Below are 18,212 nucleotides of genomic sequence, written 5' to 3'. Positions count from 1 at the left end.
GCCTGGCCTGGGGAGATGAATCAACACGTCCACGCTGTCTATCAAAAGACCAGGCTCAGCACATCAGCGACGAATGGGGCTTTACACCCGGCCACACCTGCATCTCGTCCATCCAGGCTATGAGACCCCCTCGGCCGTCTGCTCCAGCGCTGGGCTGAGCCCATACCCACATACACTTGACTCAGCGTGGATGGCAAACAAGTCTGGGCTGGAGAAGAGGTTCAGCTGGCACGGCAGACAGACCCAGCAACACAAATGCGGTGCCCAGCGTTTCAAAGCTGATGCCTAGCTCTGCCCAATGCTGGCAGAGAAAAGCCTGCCCAAATTCCCAGCTCTTCCTTGCATATTCCCTTCAGTCTGAGCTCCCAAGCCACCCCACAGCCCTACCAAAGAGCCCAAGGCAGCCACCCCACAGAGCGATACAAGAAATAATTCAATGCTGAGGAACACAAGCTGGAGGTCTAATCTAATCCCCACCAGAACAGGCATCTCCAGAGCCTGTGATGGCAGGTCTGCCCACACCACCCCTTGCAGGCTGAGCCCCAAGAGATGCCTCTTGCCACATGGTGTATCGCAAGCAGTTGAAGGAAAAAATCATGCTCTAGCACCCCAAAACCCTCCCAGGAGGAACCGTCTTGATTGTATTTGCCCTGGAAAAGGCCCTCCCGGTTTCAACCGAAGCAGCACGCCGGGAAGTGCGGTGAGGCAGACAGTGCTCGCGTCCTCCAGGAACGACGCTGTGGAGACCAACTGCCTCGCGGACGCGGCACAAGGAATTTGCTGTTCAGCAACTCGGATTCAAATGCGGGGCCGGTTCCCACTGCCAAACCACAGTGCAAACCCCCCGGAATTCAGCTTTAACTAGGACAGACTCATCTGTTGCAAACTTGATGAGATCATTTCCAAGTTCCTGTTTAACAGGTGCCAGCTCCTTCTGCACCTGCTATGTGCATAGGGATCAGCCTGCCTCCACCAAGCTGAGAACATCTGCTCAGCTCCCTCAGGAGCTGCAGAAAAGGGGACTGGAAGAAGGAACCAGGCCTGGATGTCCTGCGCTGTACCCAGAGCAGGGAACCTGGGCCAGGTGGGAACAGAGAGCAAGAAAACTGCACTTGTTAATAGGGAGGGGAACCCACAACACTCTTGCAACTTTATTTCCATATAAAAGAAAAAAAATATCCTCTCCACAATAAAGGCAGCAAGAGCTCACTCGGCTCCGGAGCTGCACTCCTGGCCAAGCCGGAGGAGTGCAGGGTATTTCTGTCTCTGAGAACGACACGTTCGCATGCCAGCAGGATTGGCTCAACCATTCCAAGGATAATGCTGCGTCTCTGGCAGGAATTAACGCTTGGCATGGGAGGATGCGCCTAGCAGCCTTGCCCCGGGGCCCAGCCCTTTCCAGGTAGGGCTGGGGAAGCATGGGAACACGGCGCAATGAGGCCACATGAAGAGGATCCGATGCAGCCGCCGGCCTTTGGCCGTCACTTACACACCTGCTTCATCCCCAAAAAAATGACTCAGCTCGTTCGGTTCAAGGCCACCCAGGACTGAGTCGCTTCCTCGCCGCACAGGTGGAAGCGCGGCTGCTCCCCTTCGCCAGCTGGTTTGCAGGGCTATGGCAAAGGCAAGCTGCTGTCCTCGCCCGAGGTCTCTGCGCCCCCACTGTTCCCTGAGGTCTCTGCAGCACGGCTGGCAGCCTGCAGCTTCCTTCTTTTCTTCAGATGGTGCAGGTGGGATTTGGATCGTGTGTGAGCTGGAGGAAGAGGCAAACAGAGCATTTAACTCTGGGGAACTTGGAAATGCCCAACCTGACCCCGCTGCGCGGTGCAGAGCACCCTCCCTTCGCATCCTCCCACACAATTCATTCCTGCAGAAAAGCGAACTCCCAAGCCCTGCCCTGGCCATTTCTCAGGACTCTTCTAGGCCAAACTACCGGGGCTCAGAGGGGGACAACCCTTCCAAGCCTTCTCCTGACCACAGGAAGGACTGGGAGAGGGAAAAAAAAACTGGCTCCGTATACGCAGAAGACTCCAGATTGTCAGGATTCAACTCTCCCAGCAAGTCTTCTCCCAACCGAGACACAGCGTCAGGGCAGGAGGAAAGTGTTGCCAAAGAGGCGGCACATTTCAGGATGCAGGCGAGGTTGTGCAACTATCCGCCGCCCCATGGAGCGCTGCCAGGATCATTTGTAAGCCTAGATGCCTGCACCACAGCACTGGGGATATCCTGTACATCTACAGAGCCGATAGGGACAGAGCCCGGAGCATAATTATGCTTTTGCATAACTCCAGGGCAAGGCCCCCAGCTACCGCAGGAGTCGGATGGGAACAGAGGCATAATCCCAAGGATGCAGCTTGTACTGACACAGCAGGGCAGCAGGAGATACATTTCTGTTTGAAATCAAATAGTCAAGGACAGTAAAACCTCCCGTATCAGTGGTATTATCTAAGTAGAAGGTGCTTTGTCTAACCAGACCAATGTACCGTCTTAGCAGGGCGGTTTTGCTATTTCCAAGAGATCAGAGCAGCAATTAAAGCAGCAAACTTTTCAAGCAGGGCCTTAATTAAACAAGGGTATGTGCTCACTGAATCAAGGCCCTCAGGTGTTTTCCAGTCATCCTTTTCTGCCAAAGGATGAAATTACATGCAAAGCTGGTGCTTTATCACAATGCTGGAGGGTCACCCTCAGATTGAAATGAAGTCTCACCTCTTACAATTTGTCGCAAGCAACACCAAAGCGTAGAGTGGCTGGAAGAAGCACTGATTTCTGCTGTCGTCTGGGGAGGTGTGCTCTTTTAAGTCCATACAAATTGTAAAACTAGATAAAACTTTTTAAAACTTCCAGAGCCAGTGGGGTACTGGGAAGCAGTTCCCAGAACTATCTGTAACTTGACTTAAGAAAACAGACCAGATTGCAGATCAACTCAGCTCCCACTACTGTTTGCACTTCCCTTTGAGCTTTTACATTTTGCAGTTACAAGCAACACCCAGGTTTTGGACCATTTTTCTTCCACCATCTGGGGATCTGAGCCAAATTCAGCTGGTGCAGAGAACAACAGCTGGTCTTGGTTCAGAAAGGTATGGTCATCACCTATCAAAATTTGGGATGACATCCCTAGGGGACATGTAGTTGCAGCTGTAGGGTTTGGGGGGGAGCGTTTGAGGAGATCCCACTCGGTCACAAAACCTGCTGGACCTGGAAGGATGGCATGGACCCTGATAGCTTTCAGTCATAGCATCAGAGAATCACACAATGGTTTGGGTTGGGAGGGACCTTTAGAGCCCATCCAGTCCAACCCCCCCACAGTGAGCAGGGACACCTTCAGCTAGATCAGGTTGGTCAGAGCCCCGTCCAGCCTGACCTTGGATGTCTCTGGGGACGGGGCCTCCACAGACTCTCTGGGCAACCTGTGCCAGTGTTTTACCACCCTCATCGTGAAATATTTATTCCTTATATCTAGTTCTGGAGTAGGCAGAGCTCCTTCAAAGCACCTCCACGCTGAGACTGGCTAAAATACCAATTACATTTACAAATTGATCTCACTACAATGAGCTTCCTCTGCTGAGCCAACTTCCATCTTTGCTTTCAGCAGTTCCCTGGCTCAATAGGAATAAGTGACTTGTTCAAATCCAACGACCAGTCACCTGGGAAATTTATCTTTGCATTGTGTCTGCATGTACTGCATTCGGGCAACACATGGAGATTTACCAGTTTCACTTCTGCAGCCAGTTTCTCCACTGCTTTTTATTTCTGGTTCTCAGCATGAGCCTCACGGCACAGATAAATTCACTGAGTTAATCAGATTCCAACTGAGCTCTTTTAAAGTAAGTCTATTGAAAAGAGAAAATCCTTTTCTATTACCATTACAGCTAGGAATACTATTTTTAAAAAAACCAAAACACAAAACACACAAATAGGAGATACTGGAGCAAAACTGAGCTATTAAAAACATTAAGAAACTTTCATTTTACACACCAAAATTTTAAAAGAAACAAATCTGTTCTGTGCTTTTTGACAAAGTATCTGAAGTGCTGAAAAGGACCAGCAGCCCTGACTAAACACAGACAGCTCTGAATTTTGACGCTACGTATAGATCCCCATGTCTGGCGTGACGGCAGAGAGCGGCAGTGTTTACTGGTTGCCTGGGAAGGGGGGGAAGCCCGACAGATGGCTGCTGTAGCACAGCTCCTGCACCCCCTCTGGGCTTGCAAATGGCTGCTTTCATACATGGGCTGTAAACAATCCTTGAAAGCCCAAGATCATGTGCTGAGGGTCATCCAGCCAAGCAGAGACAGCCAAGGAAGCAGCTCTGCTCTGGAGAACTGCCTCGCTGGATCCCTCTGCAAACTGTGCTCACTGTGCCCCTCCCAGGTCCTCTCCTCTCCCCCCTGCCGGATCCTACCTGCCCACTCCCTGTCCCCGATGATGACTCTGTCGCAGAGGTCACACATGCGATGACTCCGTTTGTTCTCGTTTATATCGTACTCCATCTTCACAGGCTCTGCTGGGGGCTCACGTCCCTGTAGGTTAAACAGTGCCTCAAATTGGTTTCTGCTATGGAAGTTTGCTTGGCTGTGTTCACTTCGGTAGAGTCTGGGATGTGAACTTGCCACACCCAGACATTAAGGTTAGTAGGACAGACGCTGTAGTTTTACCATGCAAGACAAGCAGAGTATTGGGCATTAGGAGAAATTTTCAGCTTAGGCAACAACCCTCTGCCACTGCAAGGAAAGCCCAAGGCTGGCCGTGTACACAGAGAGCCCTGCTCATGCGACTAAGTGCCACATTATGTGGCCTGGAGACTATCAAGAAGTTGGCTTCTCAGCCACAGCTCGTGTGTTAATTCCAGTTACCCGGTACCTGGATGAAGCTCTCCACAATCTCCAGAGCAGGTTTCAGCACATCCTCCTCCCACCTCACAAGATCAGACACCTCTAAGCCATACACTGGGGGTACATTGGGCCCAGGACCTATGGAGACACAGAAAGGCAGGTCACCACCAGAACCTCCCCAGCATCATGTCCCAGCACCCACAGGGCTACACTGTGACCAGGGGGGATCTGCTCTTTCCTGTCCTTTAGCGTTCAGAAGCAAACGGCGTCAGCCTTTCCAGAGCCAAAATTACCAGAGACCTCAGCTTGGGGCGCGCCACCCTCGCAAAGAACAAGAACGCCTAAGACCTCAAGCAAGAATCTTCTTGGTTGTCTGCCTTCAAGACAGCATTACAAAATCCAAGCACACCAAGAGCCCATCATACCAGCAAACACTTCATCACGGCTGTGGTCCACAGGAGGTTGCAGAATATCGAAAGCTAGATCCAGGCACAAAGCCATTACACAAAGCTTACAAGGAGACACAGGCATGGAGCCTGGATGAGGAACCTGCGGGTGCAGGTTCCCACTCAGAGCTGTAATTACTTGTGTGGCTGCAGGGGTCAACACTCCCGGCTCACAGTAGCAGGCCGCAGTGGGAGATGCTTTACTAATGCCTTGACTTGACAATGCACAGTTTCAAAGCCACTCCTTTGGCCTGCCCCAGCCTGGCACGAGGGCACGGGGCGCTCACTGCAGCCCAGCCAGGGCAAGACAGCTGCAATCAGAGAGTGCCCACTCCTGCCGGCGACACGGCTGCCCTGCGCAGCTCACCTGCCTGCAGACATCGGGCACATGGCCCCGCCTGGACAAAGCCATCAAAGGCTGCCGCGTGCCAGTCTCCAGCAGGTGCTGCTTTTTATTGCTGTAACCACAAACAAGCTCCCGACAGGGCTGATCTGAAGCACACCTGCCACCAGAAAGGTGAGCCATAGCCACCAAGCACATGGCTCCAGGAAAGCTCTTGCACCCCGTTCAAAGCCCATCTTTTGACTCGAGTTGCTCCCTACCTTTTTTTTAATTTTATTGTTGTTTTGCCCCTACTAAGCACCTTTCAACAAGTGCCCGGCTCCCAGCTGCTGCTGCTGGCCCTGCTCCAAGACTGGGGCTGGGATGGGGAAGTCCTGCTGGCTCCTTGCCACCGTGGCGAGCACAGCCCAGGCTAAGAGGAGCCAGTGGGCTCCTGCTCCTAATCTGGAGGGCAGCTGTCAACCGGGCCTTTCACCCTGCACAGGGAGCATGTGTGGGTGCCTGAGGAGAGGACAGTGCTGGGCACCCCCTCTCCGAGCCCCTCAGGAGCCGTCAGCGGGATGGGATGCAAGGATGCTGCAGCCATCATCATCTACTGCTGCCTGCCACGGGGATGAGCTTTTGCTTGCTTTGTTCTGTGGGGATATTAGCTGTCCTGATGGCACTTCTAGTGGCAGAGGAATATCTTCCCTTGACAGGCAGTCAGAGGTACAGGGGAAGCAGTGAGAAGGAGCTGGCTTCCTGACTGTTTGGGCAGACAGGCTGTGGGCAAGATAAACATGGACAGTGCTGGGTGGGCTCTCAGGAGAGCTGAACGGCTGCTCTCTTTCCCACATGTTCAGGGTGCAATCAGGGCAGAGCCTGGTGGGTGGATCCTGGAAGCATCTGGCCAGCAGCAGACACCTGCAGAGCCAGGGCAGCCCAGGCAAGCCAGAAGAATCCAGGCAGGATCATTTGATCTCTGCCGGACTCATGTCCACCCCGCCCTACACACACTGCCTCAAAGCAGAGCAGCCACCACTCGCCTCTCTTGAGCTGGGAGCAGGGGATGTGCCAAGGAGGGATGAGAAGAGATGTGAGAACAGAGATGGTGAGGCAGGGCAGGAACAGAGGACTTACGTCTCAGGAAGCGGTTTCGGACCCACTTGTTCTGCCTCCGGGCATATCTCTTGGTCACCTGTTTCAAGGCCTGGATCCCTTTGAAACAGAGGAAGTAAAAAATGAAAACAAAGGTCAGCGCAACACTGCAAGCTGAGCTCAGAGCAGAGTGAGAAAAGGCCATCAGCTCTGGTGTGAACAAATCACACAAGGCAAAAGCTTGTGCTGGACGGTACCATGCCCACTTAAAGGAAATATTTCTACTGTCAGTCTGGAAGTCTCCAAGCCAGCAGTGAGAAGTGGTCATCACAGCAAAGCAGCCAAGCCCTGCCAGACAGAGCGTAAGGCAGTACAGAAGGGCTGGACACGGTGTCCTAAATGCCCTTGAATGAACACTGAGTGGAAAGGGCCCAAAACCTCAGCCCTGAAGCTTTTAGCAGGTAGAACAATCTGTTCAGGGGCTGCACTGCTCTCATAACACCTAACCGAATTCTTCTCTGTGCAAATGGAGCCCAGGATGGTTTACCACTGTACAACCTTTCAGTATTTAGTACCATGCGTATCATATCCTTCTGTAATCGTCTCCTGAGCAGACACGAGACCTTTCTGCACCAGACTTGTTTTCAAGCCTTTTTATCATTTCTGTGGTTTCCTCAGCCTCCATCACCACTTTGCACTGAACCCTCCTCGTCATAGACTGACCCGGCCTGGGACGTCCGCTGCGCTGAGAAGCGAAGCGGCTCTCTTCTCTAACGACAGCACATCAGTCCAGACACTCCAGAATGACACATGCCATCAAAGAGCACATGACTATTGGACTCATGCTGTGATCTGCTAGATCCCTTCCCTGCTGCTGAACTAGATGCTGAGTTCTGCTTCATTCCTTCTTTCTAGCCCTGTTCCCCACAGCATTCACATTCTGGCTGGGAACCCATCACCCAGGTCACTGGTGGACCAGCTCCAGATCCCAAGTCACGCTGTGCCCAGTACATCTTGCAAGGAGGCCTGACGGAAGGGAGGAAGGAATTGCTCTGGGTGTGTTCAGAGATGCTCTCCAAGCACTGAGAAAGGAGTCCCTGCCCCCCTGGGCTAGCAAAATTGGAAAATGCAGAGAGAAAGGTGCAGCTCAACCCCAACAAGACTTGCTCTAAGGTTTGAGCTTGGTTCAGACCATTACGCAGTGCCACCTGGAGCTGCGTGGGGCTGAGGGATGTAGGGCGTGCAGGGTGCTCCTCTCACCTTTTTGCAGCAGCAGAGCACTGGTCTCGGGCGAGCAATTCCCCTCACTGACAAGGTACTCATGGAACTCCTTGAAGCCGATGGACTGGAAGATGCCATGCTGGTAATCCTGCCTGCAGAACAAGACAAGAGACAGAAGTCAAAGCAGTCTCCTTCAGAGCAGTGGGAAACCTCAACCCTCCCCATAAGAGCTCAGATCTTTGCGTCTCACCAGGCAGGACCCCCACAGGTGACACAAGCCCACAGCGTCGGGGGACAAGCCAAGCCAGGCACACACAGGAACGCAGACCTGAGCCTTCAGTGACAGTCCATGTCAGCTTTGCTGTGTGAACACTTGGGCAGCACCAAGTAATTTTTACTGAGGGGAAATGTCACCACTTGGCAGTTACGGTCCAGGCAAAATTAATTCAATGCTGAGACCCGCAGGGCCTCTGCTGTTTGACCAACGCTGGTCTAAGAGTTCTGGCAGGGAAGGGCAGGAAATGCTGGAGGATCTGGCTGGTTCAGACCCCTCCACTGATGGTGCCCCTGCCTCAGGAGCGGGCGCTGCCAGGAGAGGGCTGGGAGTAGCAATACATTGGAGCTGCTGCAGGGAGAGTTGGTCCAGGCCCTGCATGGATCTGGCAGGTGGGACTGGGAACAGAAAGGGAGCTGGCTTCTCACCCACCGGTTCTCAGCCACCTTCTCCTGGTTGTAGCGTCGGTGGAAGTCCCGCAGCTCCTCCAGCAGTCCTGCAGCCAGCATGTCATCCACCCGCTTCTCCAGTCGCTGGTCCAGAACTGGGAGGTGGAGAGCAGGACACACTCAGCTGCTCAGAGCCATGCCCTCAGGAGGCCCACAGCAGGACAACGTGCTAGGGCTCGGGGCACTGCCAGCCTTCCGATCCACCTGAGGAAGGCAGAGCCCAGCAGGCGAGGGGAGCGGGTCCTCTGTCACGCCCACTGATGCCAAAAGAATTGTCGCCTTGTTCAGGGAGGAGGCTGGGGCAGGAGCAGGGAGTCAGCCCTAACCCCGCATCACCATGCTCAGCCAGCCAGGAGCTGTGCAAAGCCCCCTCTCACCTGCCTGGTCTGCATGGAGCCACAAGATGCAGGAATGCGGGTATTTTAGGGGACCCCCTAAGGGTCCCCCACCTTCCTCCTCCTGCTGCTGGTGCAAGATCTCACTATGGGGGATCCCCATCTCTTCAAATACTTGTAGGCTCCTGTAAGCAGAGACAGACAGAGCTCAGAGGCTGGGTGAGGATGAGCTTTTCCATTTCCCCAGCAGCCCTGGGGGCTCCATCAAAAAGAACCGCAGACATTTGCTGTGATCCAACTCTCTCATGTGGGGGGAGGGCAGATTTCTGCCCCCTCCCATGCCTGGCATCCCAAGCACACCCAGGTCCTGGGGGCGCAATGTAGTGCGGAGCACAGCAATAGCACCCAAGGAGCCCAGAGCACAGCCACCCACTCCTCCTTGGCATCAGGACAAGCCCTGCAGGGGATGGGGTTCTGGCTCCAGCCCTGCCCTTTCCAGCCAGGCAGGGCTGCAGGGAAGGGGCAAACATTGCCAATGATGCGAAGCATTACTGCCAGCTCAGCCCAGCCCAGCCAGGGAGGTGGAGGAAGCTGTGCAGGGTGCCCAACCCTCCCTCCCCCTGCACCGTGCGAATGGGGTGGGCGGCGTTCTGCTCCCCCCAGGCCAGGGTTCGGCTGGGATGGGCCCGCCAAAGCAGCAAGCCTGATCTTGCTGCCGTGCTGTTCCCACAGAGCTCAGGTATGTTACTCAGCCTGCATGGCAGCTTGCTCTTTAAATAGCTCCAGATAAACCCTGCTGCTGGGGCACGGCAGTGGGAGCAGCCCTGGTGCACACAAACCAGGAGCAATACGCTGTCTTGGACCCCAAAAGCAGTTCAAGCTGGGGACTGCGTGGCCAAAGCTCTAAGATCCCAGAGAGCTCCCCAACACCAGTGCTCCAAGGTCCTGAAGCACTTTGCTTTGCTAAGAGACTAGGAGCACCTCCCTGGGATGGAAGAGCCCATCTTGCCATGTTCCCAGGCACACAATTTCCTCAGGAAGGGGTGCTGGGTCCTGGCACCCCTACCCCCAGCACACCAAGCTCACCTGGCCACTTTGCGTTTGTCATGGGGGTGCAGCTTGGCTGCCATCTCTGGGTCCACCTGGCTTAGGCGGCGATGGAGCTCGACACCATCCAGCTGCTCCAGCTCCACTTTCCTGTCAGTGACCAGTCCAGGGGCTGTACTGGCCTTCTGCTGTGGGGTACAAGGCAGCCCTGAGTCAAGCCACTCATTCATGTGCAAGGCCAGCACAACCAGGAGGATTCCCCACACCCACGGGGTGAACGAGGGGCTTTTGGTTCTCCTTGCCCCACTCTAGCAGGGGGAGCACCATGCCTGGTTGCAGGAAGCCTGCCCTGAACAGGGGGTTCACCCTTTCCCGGAGGGATACGCAGCCCCCCGACAGTACCTTGGTGTTGATAAGGACCTTCCAGAGCAGGGACTCGATGTAGTAGTTGGTTCCTCCCACAACAATCGGGATCTTGTCTCTGGCAAAGATATCTTCAATGTGCCACAGTCAGGGAGTGTAAGCAGAGATGCATGGCAGGGAGGGAGGGCTGTGGGGAGCAGTAGCCTGGGGCCCAAACCCCACTATTCCAGCCCCAAGGAGCCAGTAAGGCTGCAGGTCAGGGTTATAGGTGTCCCTCATCTCTTACTATCCTTTGCTACCTGTGCCAGCTACCACCAAAACTCAGGGACACCCAGGAACTGCCAGGGAGTGCAAAACCCAGCTCAGCACTGTTGCGGTGCAGCAGAGATCTTCCCCAACGAGCCCTGGGTGGGGGGACTGTCCTGAGCATTAGCTGGGCAAAAGAAGCTCCAAGCACCCCTTGCCAGCACTATACTCTGAAAACTGGAGTTAGCTGCAATGTGGAGAGCCCAAGGCTGATGCAAACACTGATCTCTCTTGCAGGCCTGGCTGTAGAGGGGGGAAATCACTATCAGCTCAGCCAGACAGGCTGCAGCATGAAAGGATATCAGAGCCACAGCTTTGTCTCTGAAATCCACCACTGTGTAGTTAGAGACAAGGGGATCCACAAAGCTGATCATGTGGTGCCTGCACAGACGCTGCTCCTGGGGAGAAACCTTGTTTGTGATGATGTCCAAGCCCTTGTACACCTGGGGAAGAGAAGAGCCTGTCATTCACCTCTGCGTCCCATGAAACCCCCCGCTGACCACTGCTCTTTCCCCACGCACAGCCGCTGCCTGCCCCTATCACTCCTCCGAGCCCCTCACCGGTCTCTGGAGAAGCAGGCAGCACGTGCCCCGTTTGGGTGAGGCAGCAGGAATCTTGCCAACCCCTGCTCCTGCCAGGGCCAAACTGCCTCTCTCTGGTGTTTGCTCCTGCCCACAGGAGATGAACCATGACTCCAACCGCTCACGACTGCTTTCCTGGTCTGATATAACCCTGCTGTTAGGGATGGAAAGGCTGATTGAGTGATCAGAGAGCAGTGTCAGAGCCCGGTCAGCGTAAACAACCAAGCCCAGCTCCAAAGCACAGAGCCCCAAAACAACAAGGGTGGCTGCCTCCAAGCTGCTGGCTCCTCATCTGCTGCTGTTGCAGCTGAAAGCTCAGGTGTGCCTCTCTCCAAACACCCATCTCCGGCACAGCACCAAGTCTTGTTTGGGGACACGGATCACTGCTTCCCATAACACACAAAGATCTCAATGGATGCAACACGCAACTTCTTGGAGCCTCCTAAACACACACAGACAGTCTCAGCTCATGCACACCTGATATACTGCCTGCTGCCTGCTCTCACTTGAGCTGGTCAGGTACAGAGAGCAGCAAAACACATCGGTGCAGGCCAGCGACCCCAGGGGAAAACAGGCACTGTCCTGCACCAAGGAGCCAGGAGACACTGGTGAGTGCAACCAGCAGCATCTTGTCGCTTTGAGGTGTGTCCTCAGTCTCAAGTTTGGGATATATAGTCTTGAAGAGCACTGCTGAGAGATGCTGGCCCTCAGCCTGACAGCTAAAAGGAGAGCAGAAAGAAAAGCCACCCAAACCAACGCTTCAGGAGTAGCCTTGGTAAAGAGCCAAGGCAACCTGCGATCCCAGCAGCACGCATCTAAGCCACAGCCCAAATCCACCCTCCAGGCTGCATAAAACAACAGCCACAGCCCAGCCTGCAGACCCAGGTGGTGAAAGTACAACAGCCACCTCAGCTTGGCATCCCATCCCCACTGCTCGCCTGGGTCCTGTGAGCAGAGCCCTTTCAGGTGACAGCATCTTTCACCCAGGAGAAGGGAGGAAGGCTCGTCACCCTGCTCCCCATGTCATGCAAACACAACCCTCCTCAGCGTGGGGTGCCCCTGTGCCCTGGCACTGCCTTAGACATGCCTGTCAGCGGGTGCTGTGAGGCTCTGCAGCAGCGCTGCAGACAAACAGGGATCAGAGCAGGGACCTGCACCCCAAGGGTGCTGGCAGCAGGCATGTGGTCGCAGTGGGGCACATAAAGCCTTTCCTTCCAGCCCAGCTCTGCGCCATGCCAAGGACCGAGCACCCTCTATGCCAGGCAGTGGCTGAGGCTCTGCTTTGTACTGTGGTCGCAGGGAGGATGTGTTTAGCTCTCAGCACCTCCCTGCTTGGAATAGTCTCCCAGCTCGGGATAAATTGGCCTGATGGGAGAAGAGACTGAAAATGGCTGTACTCGTTTCCTCCTCCATCACTCAGAAACAACACCAGCCAGAGGGCCAGATTTCCAGAAACAGAATTTCCTCTTAATCCCTTCTAAGACACTGCCAAGCCTCCGGCTGCAGTGCAGCCTCCACCCGCTGCCTCCCCTGGTCCCAGACAGAAGGACAAGGTGACACAGAGGTGACCCACAGGAGGCACGGAGCGGCAGCAAGGGACAATCCGAGGTTAGTGGAGCAGGGAAGCCTGATCCCTGCCCGGAGCAGTCATGCGAGCTGCTGGGGCGGCTGAACCAGCTGCAGCCTGGCAGACACTCCCCGTCTTGCTTAGCTCTTGCACTTGCCTCTTGGAGGGTGAAGGCCAGCTTCTGCTCCCCATCTCTCAGCAGAGAAAGGCTCGCCTGGGGGCAGGAAGCAAGGGGGGAGCAGGAGGGCAACCAAATGCTCTTCCTGTCTGCCCTGCAGAAACCCAGCTGGCTCCAGGGGACAAGCAGACAGGAGGACAGGCAGCTCTCTGCCAACATGCCCCGTGGCTGGCTGCAGTCTATTGATCCCCTCCCACTACCCAGCCTGGGCTGAGCAGCGCATTCAACGCAGGTCTCCAGTTGGCACCAAAAGCCTTTGAATTCGGTGAGCTTTGGCTCAGTGACTTCTCTCCCCCAGCAAGGGCCAGTCCAGCCCTCCAGCTTCTCCAACTCCCACTTGTCTGCCTTAAATCACAGTCAATACAGAGGGCTGATGGGGAGGCTTGGAGGCAGCCAGGAGCTCCCAGTGCCCTGCGCGGGCAGGGCTGGGATTTACAGTTCAGCCTCCAATCCCCCAAGGTTCTCCCGGAGATTAAACACCGAGAGACTCCCCGAATATCTGGCAACAAGAGGAGGAGGAATGCGGTGTCAGTGTGTGGGCTGGGAGGAAACAAAGGCGGCCTTTTACACACACCGAGCAAAGCCCAGAGAAGGTTTCCACCAGCTGGCTATCGGCAGGGCCTCGCACCGAGACGTCCTCCTGACACTCATTTCTATTTTCGGCAAGCAGCTCAGATAAGCCTTTGTTGCTTTCTAAGGCCCCAAAACAGATTAGTGGCAGCCTGCAGCAGCAGGCCTCCGAGACACAGAATACAAGCCTGGGGCTAAAGATGCTTAGCCTTGATGGCGTCTTCCCACCTCTGACGCTGAAACGCCTGGGCAGGTCAGTCCCACAGCTCTCAGCACTGTGCTGGAAGGTCAGTGCTGTCCCCCCTTTTTAAAGGGTGGGGAAGCTGAGGCCGGAGACACAAACACCAGCAATTCTCAGGAAATGGTGGTGAGGGTCCCCACCCTGCAGTGCAGGAAGGGTGGGCTCTCCCAAATCCTCTCTCTGCCACCACTTTCATGCACAATCCCAAACCCTATCCCTTTGTCACCATCTGCACTGAAGGGGGAAAGGCACTGTCCTTGCCCTGAGCGCAGGGAGCACTGTACAGAAGGTGACATGACGGCTGTACAGCACAGCAGCCCCAGACACATCCAAGCCACCTACGGCCAGGAAAAGCATGAAGATTTCACAAGGGCCAAGGGATCTCCCAGATGGAGAGAGGCATGAAGGACCCAAACCATGCCAGGGTGCAAGGAGAGCACGATCCGCTCCCCACTCTGATACCTGACAGAAGAAGGATGTCAGCAAAAGCTCTTAAGATGTCCTGACTTGACACACTAACTGGCAAATGTACCCAGTGTGCCACAACAGCCTCCGGAGAAGGACTGCATTGCCACTTCCAAGGGTGAAATCCAGAGGGGATGGTGGGATCGGGGGTGGACGGGGCCCTCCAGCAAGCTGGCACTGGGATTCCTGCACACTTGCTGCTCAGCCAGGAACGAAGAAACAGGACTGGCTTCACCCTGCCTGACTTTCCCAGGGAATGACTTACTCCTAAACAAAACTCACTGGGATGACAAACAGCAACAGAAAGGACAAAAAGAAAGATTAAGAGGCCACCAGATTAACCAGAGCTCCTGAGCTGCACACAGGCAGCAGCTAAGTCTGTAATTTGACCACAGCAACGCACAGCCATGACGAAAACACCCTGGAGATAGAGGGGTGCCTGTGTGCGGGAACAGGTGGGCTTGGGGCTCCCCAGCCCCTTCCTGAGCCTGGCTCCAGCTCCAGCAGCTGCCCAAAACACTGCCAGCATTTGTCAGAGCTCCACGGAGCCCGCACGGGGCACAGCGATGAATGGACAGAGGGGGCCGAGGGCGACACGGTCGCTGGCAGCTGTCAGTCGAGAATGAGCAATGGGATTTTTCAAACCCAGCGACTCTTCCGCAAGGACACCGGAGCCAGCTCTGCATGGCAGAGGGATATGCAGCAGGGAGACAATATTCCACAGGAACAAAGCCAGCAAGAAAGCAGACCCAGTTGGCTGGCTGCAGCCGCCTAAGCAGGGCACGGGGGTTAGTGGAGCATGGTGGGGGAGGCGCAGACGTGAGATGCTTGAGGCTGTGCCTTCAGGCAGACGGGGCCGGGGAGAGGCAGGGCTCCCCCGCCTCGCTGCCCCAAGAGGCCACGCAGAAAGCACGCTGCGTTATGGGATAAAAGTAGCGGAGCTGCTCGGCTCTCGCTCCACAGTCACGCTAGAATGAGATTAAAAGGAAAGGAGGACAAGAGCCACTCAAGCCCAGATGCCATTGGGCGCCTGCAGCCAGAGTCTTCCCAGCGCCTGCATTCCCACAGTGGGACCTGAAACAACCAGAGCACAAAATACACGCTTCAAAACATCCACCAGCGTGAAATGAGAATACACACCATGCCAGTCGGCTCCAGCCACGTCTGCAAAGTTCAGGATGCATCAGGAACACTAAAGTCAACAGCCCTTTCCCTCATATTAAAGCCAGCTGTATGCTGGGCTGGCGGCCACTGCAAGGTCCGAGAACCTCAGCATTCACAGTACACAAACGGGCACGAATAACCAAACAAATGCTTGTTCGGATGAGGAAAGTCAGTGCTAGTGAAACCGCACCAGCCAAGCTCTGCTCAGAGATGTTTCTAACACGAACACTAGAGCAGATTAACTCACCTCGGAAACTTAACAGCTGACTAAAAGCCATCCCAGCCTAGACAGGGTTGGCGGAGGAAAATAGCCCGCATGCAGTCCCACCGCGGGCTCGAGGAGAGTGAGATGGAAGCGCCAGTCTTTCGTTAGGGAGCAGGCGTTAAGGGCTCGCAACACCAGCAATGCCTGGTGCTTCACGAGGGCTGGGCTGGGCAGCTGGGAGGGCAGCTGCTTGCAATCAGGCAGCGCTGGACAAAGCTTCCACATCTCGCGTGAATGTTTTGCCCCTGCAGGATTTTGTTAATTAAGCTGAGACCTCAAGCACTCTTTCCCAAAGAGTTTAAGGAAAATACTCCATAAAATTAAAGCTTTCTGATTGCTTGCTCCAAATTCAGGAGAGGGAGTTTAAATTTAGCTCTCTAGGACACAAACCGTGACCAGCATCAGCAGCCTGGTACAGGAACCCAGGAAGTGGCTGCAGGACAGCGAGAGTCAATCTCTGAGCAGCACAAAGGGCAAAGTAAGTTGTTGGCAGAAAACACCTTTTTAAAAAGCATAATAAATACGTTAAAATTAAACTCGATAGAAAGTTCAGGCATTATAGAGAACGGTGAAAGCATTGATTAGGAAAGAAAACATTTTGCTGAATAGTAACAAAATCCCTGCAGCAGCTGAAATCTACACCTTGTGACAAAGCTCTTGTAGCTGAATGCAATTAGGACCAAAAAACTGAGGCTCGGTTCCTTGGTGTTTACTGACCCTGACTGTACAACTGACGTATTCCACGCTGCCACTTGCAGTAACAGACAAGACCACAGTGTCACTGGCAAGTAGCAAATACCATATTCCATACTCTTTCCCAGATCTTGTCAGTATCCCTTTGCTGGGTGACCAGGGAGGGGAGCGTTTGCCTTTGACTGCCACATTAAAGCCTCACTTATGCTAAATCCATAAAACAGCCTCTGGAAGGTCAGACGGCACCAGCCAGCACAGCTGCCTCGCCAGGTCTCCCAGCCAGGATGCCAGGCACAGTGCAGGGACCCAACCGGTTCGAGCGATGGCAGAGGGGTACACGTCTGCCTGCGGGCAAGAGGAGAGCCCGTGGCTCGCCAGTGCTGTAAACCAGGCCATGCCCTGCGGCTGGGGGACACAATACAGGAGAGGACATCACCCAAAACACCCCGAACACCACCCTTCCCCAGGACGGGGCAGGGCCAGGCCAGCCCGTACACCCGGAGCACACCCAGCAGGCAGGATCTGTCCCCTGTGCTGTCCCCCAAAGGCACCCTACCGCGGGGCCTGGAGTCCCCGGGGGAGCCCGGACTGCAGCCCCGTGGGGCTGGGCCTCTCCAGGCCCCGACCCGGCCTCACGGCCCCCCGCCAGGTACCAGGCCAGGCCCAGAGCCCCGCCGAGGACCCCGGGCCCAGCTCTGGCCTTCCCCGGGCCCCAGGCCTGGCCGCGGCCTCCCCCGGGCCCAGCCGCGGCCCTCACCGAGCCCCAGGACGGGCCCCGGCGCCTCTCGGTTCCCAGGCCTACCCCCGGCCCTCCCCCCGGTCTACCCCGGGCCTACCGCCGGGCCTAGCCCCGGCCCCTCCCGGGCCTCCCGCCGGGCCTAGCCCCGGCCTCCCACCCGGGCCTACCGCCGGGCCCGGCCGTACCTGCATGGAGTCAGCGCTGACGATCTCCCCGCCGAGGCGCAGCCCGAGCTGCAGCGCCAGCGCCGACTTGCCGGTACCGGTAGCACCGAGGATCACCACCAGCGGCCGCGGCGGCGGCGAGGCCCGGCCCAGGCAGAGCGCGGCCGCCGCCATGGCCCGGCCCGGCCCGGCGGCTGCCATGGGGACGGGCGGGACGGGGGCGGGACGGGGCCGGGGCCACCCGCGGGGAGGACGGGGCCGGGCCCTGTGCCCTGTGTCCCTCTGCCAGGCGGGGTTCCCGGCCCCGGCCCCGGTCCCGGTCCCTCCCCTTGCCCCCGGCCCCGGCCCCGGCCCGGGTCCCCATCCCTGTCCCCCGCCCCGTGCCGAGCCCCTGCCCTGCTTATCCCTGCACCCCCTGCCGCTTTTCGGGTCCCCCGGGTACCCCCCGCCCCCAGGGACCCCCGACCCCCCGCACCGGGGCCGTGTCCACGAGTGGGGTTCTGCCCCACTGTACCTTTTTTAAGGGGATAGGATGGGGTGGGAAGGGTGCTGTTGCCATAGCAACGGGGCAGGAGGACGAGGAGAGGGGTTGTTGCCGTAGCAACAGAGGAGAGCGTTGCCGTGGCAACCGCAGCCGGGGGGGGGCGGCTTGTCCTCCCCATCGCCACGGCAACACGGGGAGATGGGGAGCCGGCGGCTGTCTCCGTGGTAACGGAGGGCAGGGAAGGCAGGGAGACGGTTGCCATGGCGACGGCGGGAGGAGGGTACCTCCGCGGCTCCGCTCTCCCTGGCAACACACATCCTTTGCCATAGCAACAGGGAGCAGGAGGCCGCGGGCCGGGGAGGGGTGCGGGTAGCCGACCCCCCCTCCGCCACCTCGGAGGGGAAGGAA

At 56.3% G+C, this 18,212-nt stretch overlaps 1 protein-coding gene across 2 annotated transcripts; it reads right to left on the bottom strand.

The window, feature by feature from the left end:
* Nucleotides 1-1,112: 1,112 nt before the first annotated feature.
* On the bottom strand, nt 1,113-17,642 carry TRIT1 (tRNA isopentenyltransferase 1). 2 transcript variants are annotated; one of them, XM_075114553.1, is made up of 11 exons: nt 17,342-17,642; nt 10,996-11,136; nt 10,427-10,525; nt 10,064-10,212; nt 9,020-9,162; nt 8,626-8,737; nt 7,959-8,071; nt 6,741-6,818; nt 4,861-4,970; nt 4,403-4,520; nt 1,113-1,753 (listed from the first exon to the last, which is right to left on the bottom strand). In XM_075114553.1, exons 1-11 carry the CDS (start codon nt 17,519-17,521, stop codon nt 1,614-1,616), a joined length of 1,383 nt encoding a protein of 460 aa, XP_074970654.1. In that variant the 5' UTR covers nt 17,522-17,642; the 3' UTR covers nt 1,113-1,613. The 2 variants fall into 2 exon arrangements, with proteins under 2 accessions (XP_074970654.1, XP_074970653.1); XM_075114552.1 differs by having other exon boundaries at nt 10,064-10,209; nt 17,342-17,614.
* Between the last annotated feature and the right edge of the window lie 570 nt (nt 17,643-18,212).

Source organism: Phalacrocorax aristotelis, chromosome 20 (assembly GCF_949628215.1).
Source record: "Phalacrocorax aristotelis chromosome 20, bGulAri2.1, whole genome shotgun sequence".
Classification (NCBI taxonomy): Eukaryota; Metazoa; Chordata; class Aves; order Suliformes; family Phalacrocoracidae; genus Phalacrocorax; species Phalacrocorax aristotelis.
Note: the sequence above shows the minus strand (reverse complement) of the source record. Positions and strands in the feature narration are given on the sequence as shown.